General features: G+C 37.2%; 1 protein-coding gene across 1 annotated transcript; it reads right to left on the reverse strand.

Annotated features, from left to right (window-relative positions):
• Positions 1 to 696: 696 nt before the first annotated feature.
• Positions 697 to 6069, reverse strand: LOC131073315 (cysteine proteinase 1). The gene is made up of 4 exons (XM_058009724.2): positions 5122 to 6069; positions 4905 to 5024; positions 1614 to 1857; positions 697 to 1145 (listed from the first exon to the last, which is right to left on the reverse strand). Exons 1-4 carry the CDS (start codon positions 5590 to 5592, stop codon positions 877 to 879), a joined length of 1104 nt encoding a protein of 367 aa, XP_057865707.1. The 5' UTR covers positions 5593 to 6069; the 3' UTR covers positions 697 to 876.
• Positions 6070 to 10705: the final 4636 nt, after the last annotated feature.

Raw genomic sequence — 10705 nt, forward strand, 5'->3', positions numbered from 1 at the left:
CTATTAGATTTCAAAATATAGATTCATACAAATATTATAATCTAGACGAACTATCTATTGTTACATCACTTTCAATAGAGTCCATCATCGTGACTACAAAAACTTCATTACTGTTGTTCATGTTTCAGCTGTCATTACTACCAAAACTCCATCATCTTGATTACCAAAACTTAGCATCACAAACTGTCCAACTTTAAAGAATTTAGATCACAAACTATCATAACTATTAAAAACTTCTATTGTTTTGATTACCAAACTTTTAGATCGCTTGTGTCAATATAACTTCCCTTCCATCTGAAGCGTAAATAATTTGAACACCTAGAACTTTACATATAGTTCACTTTATCTGCACCTTTGTGCCACCAGCTAGCGCCAATTTTCATTACTTCACGCTACTGCATCTTTACACTTTTAGAAAGTCTAAAATGAATCTTCACCTTATACTTTGAACACGATGGGAGAGATAACAACCGCTAGAGATATGATCGAGTTGGTTAGGGCATCGCCTTCCAGGATATTAGGTAAGGATTGTTCAGCCATACTGAAAACAAAACTTTCTGTTTGCCATGCTGACATCAATTGATGTCTTTTATTATTGAGGGCATTCATTCTAACATTACTAACAAGACATTAATATATAATCATAAATTAATCAATATTTCTAACTATTCTGCATACTAATACTTGAGCATCCAGTAAATAGAAATGTCTTATAATGGTATTTGTAATATAATGTGACAGTAAGCATAATCAAGATCTTGGTCTTGAGAAAGCAACAAAGTTTTAGCAATAGAGGAGCATTATATGTACATTCTCCAATGCAAGTTTGATGAAAGTTTATTACAGATATACAAGAAAGGTTAATTAATTCAGTGCTCAGGTTGCAGCTGCAACAGTGGAAACCATGTTGTTAATCCCACATTCGTTGTATCCTCTGCAGATCTTGTAATACCCTTGTTCTCCCCAGTTGGGTCCCCATGAATTCTTTATGATCCAGTAGGGCTTGTTCTTAAGCCTGATGGGTGCATAGGCTTCAGCACCATATCCTACCAGTAAAACTCCATGGTCCAAATTGAGCTTGTTGCAGATGTATGGGCATGATACACCTCCTATGTATGTCTGCATATAAGCAGCATTGATTCCCACTGCAGATAGCATTTGCAACAACAAACCATAAGTAAAAAAATATAAAATAAGTAGCCTTAACAAAAGTATAACATTTCAGATCACTTGATTATAAATTCTGCAACCATCTTAAAGCCTCAAATGTTGATGGTGAATTCTGCGGCCAGTTTAAAGCCTGAAACCACCTTTAGGTTCGGTTTAGAGACTAGACTAAAATAGAGAAGCACGTTAGTCGCTAAACCCCTGAGACACAACCGTTATCACATTCCCAGTTTCAACTTGCCAAGCAATTCAAACTTTATCCTCGTGAAAGGGGATCAGAGTCCTTGATATTTCTGTGTTTTAACTATTGTTCCTAGCTTTTGTGCATTTTGAATCTAAAAGATAAGAAAACAGCCCTCATAAGTAACAGTAAGAATTCGGATCACCTGGTTCGTGACCTTTGATCTAAGAAACTAATGGAAGGAGAATATAGAGCTTTGACTTGCCTGATAGAGGTCCATGTTTAACCAGATTTGCAGCAATTTGATCTTCGTCAATCGAAACGACGTTGAAATTAGAGACCTGGGCCACAATTTTTTTCTTGTCGAACTTGCAAGTACCACCTGTTCCAGTGTATGGATAGTCTCTCTCACTTTCCAATCCGCCAGATTTCATTGCATATCCATACGCAGTTGTCATAAGTCCACCATTGCAACCCGAGTCGCAATCTCTTGGTTCTGAAGGATCACACTGTAAATCCAAAAAAATTTCAGCGATTGCTGACATGAAAGAAGATTTATAGGCCACAAAATTGAACTTGGGGAAGAATAAATAGCCATATAACATCCTTTCAAGCTTTTATGTTCCTTCAGAAACGATAGACGAATTAAGATTTAAGAAAATTTATTTTGAAGCATACGAAAAAGGAAGTACGTATACTCAAAATAATAGATAAAGAAAATAGCAGATTTATTAAAGTAAAATATCAGGGAGCACAGTCTCGTTCTCAACAACTTAGGATTTCAACAATCAAAAGTTTGCAAAAACATGCTTCAAGAAAAAGCTCTTGCACTGAAGATATCCAATCCTCAAGATAAGTTAGTAATTTATAACCTTCAAACAAAAAAATTGCTATACTCATATTGCGAAAATTCTTTTAAACTTTGATAAATATCAACAATGATGAAAAGAGTGTTTCTCCTGTTCGATTGGACAGTTTAATTGCTATCATATTGGAGGGCATGATTGTATAAGAATTTCAATCAAAAAAATTGCAGAAACGGCGAACAATTTTGACAGCAAACAATCTTTAATTATTCTCCCTTAAACATGATTGGAGACTGCAGGTTATATGAAGATTCTCTGATCTCTTTAAGAAGGGGAGAAAGATTAAAGCAATCAAACCTATACTTTTACATCGCATAGCTTGGGCTGAATGAAATGGAAAAATGAGCGAGTTTAGAGTGGCATCCAAAACCAGATTGAGTTAGAACATTGCAAACAAAAACCACGAAAGCCAGTTCCCATGGGACCATGCCGCTTGTAAACACAATGTGTAGCGGTCTCTAGGCAAATCTTGCATAGCAGAATTAGCCATGGAGGTCTAACCACTACTCGACAAGTTGACACCATACTTTAAGAATTGTCTGATCAAGCTGGCTGCGTATATATAGGGAAATGCTCTAAAACTTGCCACTGGAAGTTCATTAGCTTATGTTTCACCAACTGTACAAGAAAAGGATAAGAAACTTCTCATTAAGCCCAGAAGATACGTATTTGTTTGCAGTTGGAACTAAAAAACATTTACACATTCCAATTCTGGAACAAGTAAGAAAATTATTTCCAGCAAGCAGTAGTTACCTTTTCTGAACAAATTTTGCACAGGCTACAACTTCACTCAGCAAGATGGTGCCCAAAACGTTGAAGACGTCTCACAAACAATACCTTGTGACCACATCCTTTCCACTTTTCAGAAATCTCAATCATCCCTTCTTCATGATGCAATTCCCTCATGGAAAAAGCATACAAAAAAGGAAGGCAAACCAGCAAACCAGGCAAACACAAACCTAACAAAAGCCTTACATGCGATTTTCAATTTTGGTTACATAAGTATAAACTATAAAGGCAACCGTCAAAGACCTGCCATACCTCATTATTGAGGTCTTATATTAAGAGTACGCTTTCAATTCATTTTCATCTTTCTGCACTATCATGGTATTTAGGTTCATCCCTAGAAACCAGAAACTACATGACTCCACATTGGTAAAGCTGAATAATAAGAGTGGACTCTGATATTATTTTCCTAGTAGAGTCAAACTAGTGGGGTACACAGGAAGAGCATGGATACCTTAATAAAAATATTGTCCATTTCACTTGTTATGGGAAAGAAGAGAACAAGCAACAAGATAGTTTTGCAGCTTAGATTCTCAATTGTTCCCAGATGATTTGGCTATACATTTGTGTTAAGTTTTAATTGGTCGACAAGGAATGTTGGTTTTTTTTCATTATTCATGTACAACAAAAATATTAGTTTATTTTATAAAAAGAAGAACCATCTGTAACAAAACCATAAGTCAAAATCAATTCTCAGCATTCGTACAGAACTATCTTGCTGAAGCCTGAAAGCAAATATCTTTTATAATTTCAAGTTGCTATGGTTCAAACTAGTGAAAATGCCTGGCTGATGAAGAGACCATTAGAGTTCCGCTCTCTTGACAACAAAAGGCCTCACATGTAGAAGAAACTCTGGTTGAAACTTCCGAGTTATCTAGAGGTCCCACCAAGTGGGCAACCAGATTCCATCTAAATGGGTGGTAAAGAGAAAATTTAGAAGATTTTAAGCGGCACCTTTGTTCCATATGCTTCTAAAATTTTCTTCTTCTAGTTTGGTAAGAATAATCATGGGTTATTTCAAGAAAATTGGCATTTAAAAATTGCACCAGCCGAAGCGTAAACCCGAGCAAGGTAGCGACTCGCAGGAGAAGAGGAGTGACAACCAGGTAAACCTCAAGAAAATGTCTTTAACCCCGAGTAAAGAGACTTGACCTCTTTTACAGATCTCTCTATCTACACAGCTAAATACTTTCTGCATAAGCATGTAAATCAAATAAGCAGGGCCATGTAAAAGCGCAGGCTTATACTAGATTTTATGAAAGATTTCAGGATTTGTTATCAAGGATTAGGAGTTTTATAATGAAAAAAAAAAGTTGGAATCTTTCTCTGAATAAAGTAGTTCTTACTTTTCAGACTGACAGTTGCCAATCATTTAAAGTTTCAATTTATTTAACCAACTTCAAGTGTCAATCATCTGAAATTTAGATTCTACTTAGAAAAAAAATAAGTAAAAATAATTTTTTATTTATTTATTTTTAGATTCTATTTACAATTCATTCTACCAAATTCTTTCAATTCAGAAATTTAAACTTTTAAACTGGACTGTGCTATAAAATTCATTACACTACCTGCTTTATAAGATTCTTAAAGAAATTCTAAACACCCACTCAAATTTTTAAAATACTCCATCCATTAAGACACTGAAATTTTTAGAAAATCCCATCCATAAAACCCCAGCCTAAGCTTCTATACAGATGACCGAATAAAGACAAAATCACGGGTCAAACACAATTAACTGACAAATTCCGAAGGTATAATTGCTGTCAGTAAAAATTGTTCAGAAAATAAAATCACAGCAATTCCACCAATAGCATAAGTCTGAGATTTCCAGAGCACATTTCCATCAAACCCTAAAACGCCACCATTACGACAAGAAAAAACGAAAAACAACAGAATCAACTGACCTCGTGATCGCAATCAACCAATTGCTGTTCGCTCAGACTCACCAGCTTCCCCGTCTTAAAAAAATTCGCCGCTTCCAACGCCCCCGTCGTGCTAAACGCCCAGCACGACCCACAGGAGCCCTGCGAAATTGACACCCGTCAAGAAAAGGGCAAAAAAATGGTACAGAAAAACAAATATGTCGCCTTGCAGAAACAGAAATAAAACCAAATTCCCTACCTGATTCTTAACCTCCGTGACGGCCCCCTTTTCTCTCCAGTCGAAGTTATCAGGCAGATCATCGGTGGGCAGAATAGGGGCATCATGAGCACCAGATTTCAGAAACGGCGGAGGACGGAGCCCCAAATATTGACGGCGGAACTCTGCCTCCGTCAAATCTGAAAACTTCGTGATGCCATGGACGGCGCTTGGATCCAATTTCTGGTGCTCCAGAGCCCTTCGGAGATTGTCCTTGAAAACCCCAAATCGATGGGCGTGCTCCTCTGGCCCCGAGTAACTCTTCTCAAATCTTCTCACAAAGCTCGCGAAATGGAACTCTGGATTCAACAGAGCATTCTGGGCATCAAACCTGCCGAGACTCTCTCCATCTTCATCCGTCACTTGACGGATGATTTCCTCCGAGGCCCTTGCACAGGCTGGAAAAATAACGGCCACGACAAACAGAAGTCTCAAAAGCGTAAACGACTCCATTGTTTTTGCAGATATGAGTGAGTGGGAATGACAGGCCAGACTATTAAATAAATAACTGGAAGATGGGGTCTGCTGCTAATCGCAATTACACAGGTGGGTAGAAGTTGGATTAAGTCTACGTCATGGGTATTGTGTATGAATGAGTGTTGCAGAACAAAAGCTTTGTGTGCACGTTTTCTAAGCTTTGTTCAGGAAGATATATTTTAATTGGCGTAGAAAATACCGGGAGCTTTCACATCCCTTAAGAAACCCAAGATTCTTAGGCCGGCTCCAGATTCTAAGCCGGCCCAAATCATAGGTATTTATTTTTGGGGGTTTCTTGGATGGAGGATTTTATATTAGATCGGTTTAGTTATTCAACATTGGTATTCAATTTGGGTGTTTATGATCTAAGGATTGAGAGGTATCTACTCTACTAAAATTATGTGGGCACAATCTTGGCCTCATCGAGTAGGAGGGATATCCACTCCACCAAAACTATTAGAAGAACTACCTTGGCCACATCAATTAGGAGCCAAAGATTGAGGGGTATTAACTCCACCAAGATCATCTAGGGCACGATCTTGTCCTCGTCAAGTAGGAGGGGTATCCACTCCAAAATTGTTTGGGACATGATCTTGGCCACATCATTAGGAGCCAAGGATTGTGGGCCAGCAACTCCACCAAGATCGTCTAAGGCACGATCTTGGCCTCATGATGTGAGAACTTTTAAGTATTTTGAAATTAGATAATTTATAGATATTGTTCTTTTTATTTTTCTATTTTTATTTTTGATCATGTGGATGTTAATTTTTCTATTCTATTTTATTTTATATACATCGGTTTCCATATTTTTCTTTTTTTACAAGTTGCTAAAAAAAAATTCTTCAAACTGAATATGCTTAAAAATTTCTACCTTTATCTTAAATTTCCTTTTTCTTTAATTGACACTATTTTAATTTAAGTAGAAGCCACTTCAAAATAAATTGTGGTAAAAATTCTATTAAGGAAAATTTCGTTCTAATGAAGTGCTGCTTATGCTAGTCAAACAAATGCTAAGAGGAAACGCAAATTGATTTAGGCGATCATTGTTAAGAGTAAATAATCAAAATATTATTTTTTTAATGAATAGGTGTCTTATATTACTTGTATAAAAAGAATATATTCACAAAAAAAAGATAGGTGGAAGAAGGCACGCCCCAAAGTCTAAATGGGGTCAAACCTAAACTGACAAACCAAAGAGAAAACAAAGTTACTAAGCAATAAGAACTATACCACTAGAGGGTGGAGGAGGGTCATAGTCGTCTAGTTTTTCCCATACATTAGCAAGGTTTAGGCCATTAAGAAAACCAGTAATCACACCCTCTTCATTTTATTCCTTTGTAGGTGTATGAGTATTACAAACAAGATAAATTACCAATGCAAGGCAACAAAACTTGTCGAATATCAACCATCTAGAAGCCCCTCAATCATGAGTTTGAGAAGAGGTTAAAAGTAGGCATGAAGATAAAGACCAACCAAACGTAAACTAATTTGTGGATCTTTTTGAAGATGATTATGAAGCACATTATTGAGAGTTGTGACCACCTCGAGCATTGTGAGTGTATCCATGTTAACATCCATGGGGAGGATATTGGCTATCATGAAAGGGCGTCCCAAAAAACTTGAGATTGGACCTAAAGATGGAAGCGTGCAAAACTTTCCCAAACCTTGCAAAGCCTACACAGCATGTCAAATGGTGGATATAGGGATAAACGACACACAAATGTGTCTGCACCTATCCACATCTAGTTTTAGACCTTCTTGTTGTTCCCACCCCCCTACTATTTGAAGGGAATTAGCTTGCCCCGACATGTCCTCCCACCCACCCCTAGGGCAAGTAATTAGTCTGGGTCGTATGACTGCAAAAGTTACTTATGACTTTTTAGCTTAGACCATCTCACCCTATAGTTTAACATTCAGAGCCGATGCACACGTCACACCAACAATTGGACCTAGGACCCAAAGGAGGCTGACGTGGATCATTTCTAGTGTTTGAATCGAAAATATAAGCAACTTAAGACTCATGGGAGAGTATCATCAGTAGCTATAGAGTAGTTAGGGAGTAGTGGTTAGGGGAAGGTAGATCCATAATACTTTTGTTTTAATATTTTTCCTCTATAACATGTGGGGTCAATGGGCCAAATGTAACTAGCATGTGAAGGCTTGTGTGCATGTGAATTTTCTATTATGATTAATAGAACTAATTTATCTATTTCTTTCAAAAAAAATTGTGTTTATATGGATAGTTTGGTTGCAAGGTTAGGTAGTCCATTCTATACCCTCCAACCGTAATTGCATTAAGTGGTATCAGAGCAAGATTCAAATCCTATGGGGGTGTACATTTTGAAAAATCTTGGTGTTAATAAATCGCCAACTAGAGGCAAGTTGCAAATGTTGTCAATATATTGTTGAAGTAAGGCAATTGCAACCCTGAACTAGATAGTCAAATTGAGGTAGTCACACCCAATCTGAAGGAAAGATGTTGCCAAGAAGAATGTCAACGATCGTTAATGTTATTAAAAGGGTAGAAGAGATGATAGACATGATGAAAGCCATGGAAAACCAACTGGATGTCATGGAAGAGGATTAGAGGAAAGGCATAAACCCAAGATTAGAAGAGGAGAGTAATGATGAGGAGCCAAGGATACAAGATCGAGGAGAGGTTAGGCAAGAAGAAAAAGAGTCAAATTAGATCAAAATGATGAGGGTGATGGCCAAGATCGGAAAGTGGCTGAGGATAGAAATTCCCAGTTATACCAGAAGATTAATTGAAGATCCAGAGTAAGTGAGGTTTGGCAAACCAAGTTGAAGGGGCATGCAACTATCTAGTGGAAGGAAGTGCAGCTAGATAGAAACCAGAGAGGGAAAGACAAGATCATAAAATGGGCGAGGATGGTAATGAAACTAAAGGGTCAATTCATACCCATGGATTCTGAGTTATAATCATTGAAGAAGCTTCAAAACTTACGACAAAGGGAGAAGATAGTGAAGGAGTACACCAAAGAGTTCCACAAGATGGTGATCAGGATTGGACATAGTGAAGTCGGAAGAGAGAAGGTGGTGTGATACATTAATGGGCTTAGAACCAACATTCAAGAGGAATTAGGCCTAGTCTGAATGACCATCATGGAATAAGCCTACCAGTTCACTCTGAAGGTAGAAGAAAAACTAGACAGGAGAGTAGAGCGAGCACCAAGGAGAAAAAACCAAAGAATTTTGAAGGATGGACACAATGCATTGAGGGGACTTACACTAAACAAAACAAAGGAAGTAGCCCTTACCGAAGGGAGCAGAGAAGGCCTAGGAAAGAATCATTAGTCATGAGGAGAGCCCAATTGTAGAAGGAAACCAAAGTTGACCCAACACAAAGGACAAACTTGTTTTTGGACAAGATGCAAGTCGAGAGACAAGTGTTGTAAGGTTATCATTGATAGCAGCAGTACAAACAATTTGGTCTCAAAAGCGATGGTGTGGAAGCTAAACTTGAAGAGGATTAAACACCCAAACCCTTGCCAAATTACTTGGATAAAAGGTGGTCACAAAATTTTGGTGAGTGAGCAATGCCTTGTCAATTTTCACATTGGTTCCTATAAGTATGAAGTGTTATGTAATATCATGCAAATGGATGTCTACCATTTCTCGTCGAGGAGGCCCTAGTAGTATGATAGAAGAGCCATATGTGATGGAAGAAATAATACTTACATTATAACCATGGATGGAAAGAAGAACATCTTGATTCCTTTGGAAGAAGAACATAAGGAAGTTGTGTGTGGTAATGCAAGGATCTATTTGGTGGGAGGGAGGATGTTCCTGGATGGATTGAAGTATGAGAACACTTATTTTGCACTCATTCCTAGGAAGTGCAAAAACAAGGATGTCGAAAGCACCAACACAAGGGGAGTGGAAGTACCATAGAAGGAGGTTGCAAAGTTGCTCAAAGAGTACCAAGACATTTCATCAGAAAATATTCCAGAAGGATTGCCACCAGTCTGAAGTATTAACCATCACATAGACCTCATAACAAGAACAAGTTTGTTTAGAAAAGCGACACACTAGATGACATTGACGAAGTATGCAAAACTAAGCAAATGGGTCTAGGAGTTGTTGGAAAAAGGAATGGTCTCAAAGAGTCTAAGCCCATGTGTGGTACCTATTGTATTAGCACCAAAGAAAAATGAAGAGTGGAGGATGTGCACTGACTCAAGGGCCATCAACAAGATCACAATTAAGTACTAGTTTCCTTTGTCGGGGATGGATGACATAATGGACTACTTAAGTGGAGCAAGGTACTTCACCAAGATTGACCTCAAGAGCACATATAATCATATCCAAATACGGGAGGTAGATGAATGGAAGACTGCATTTAAAAATAATGAAGGATTGTATGATTGGTTGGTTGATTTTGGACTCACTAATTGTAATTCTCCTTTTCACCCAATGTAAATAGTTTATAAGTAAGGTAATAAATTTGTCATTTATTATAAAGTCTTAATGCAAAATTTAATGCATTTCAAAAGTAAATTATTTAATATAATAATAAATGAATTACTAGAAAATTTATATTGACTAAACAATTAAACCATAACAGTACAACATCGAGCAACAAATATATTGACACTATTAAAATGGAGATTGGTTAGTAATCAAATGAATTCATAATATAATATGCCCAACCTTAAGCTAATGAACTCAAACCAATTTAAAGCATATCAAGGAAGATTAGCAATAAAGCAAATATGGAAAATAAACAAACAAATTACCATTACTTCCCTTATGATGCTCCCAATGCCATTAGCTCTTCCCTTTCCTTCTCCTCTTCACAATCTCATTACTACAAGATTGTCAAATGAAGTTTTGGAGATGATTGAAGATAATGAATGTGGATTGCTCTTACATTTGCATAACAAAGGATGAATGGATGTATGAAGATTTTGACATGGTAAGGGGGATGTGGATTGGAAAATGAAGTGTTTATGCAATCTAATTGACAACATAAGAATGCAATGGAAGTGGATTTGGAATCAAAAGGACAACATGAGAATATAATGAAAGTGGATTATTTCATGAAGGGAGGGGACTCCAATTTATAAGA

This window comes from Cryptomeria japonica, chromosome 5 (genome assembly GCF_030272615.1).
Source record: "Cryptomeria japonica chromosome 5, Sugi_1.0, whole genome shotgun sequence".
In the NCBI taxonomy this organism is placed as follows: Eukaryota; Viridiplantae; Streptophyta; class Pinopsida; order Cupressales; family Cupressaceae; genus Cryptomeria; species Cryptomeria japonica.

Excerpts from the sequence above, each read along its gene's own strand:
- LOC131073315 (XM_058009724.2), bottom strand. The coding sequence starts at position 5,592 with ATGGAGTCGTTTACGCTTTTGAGACTTCTGTTTGTCGTGGCCGTTATT. Across the intron at positions 1,858-4,904 it reads TGGTTGATTGCGATCACGAG|TGTGATCCTTCAGAACCAAG; the intron begins GTCAGTTGATTC and ends TTGGATTTACAG. Across the intron at positions 1,146-1,613 it reads TAAACATGGACCTCTATCAG|TGGGAATCAATGCTGCTTAT; the intron begins GCAAGTCAAAGC and ends TGCTATCTGCAG.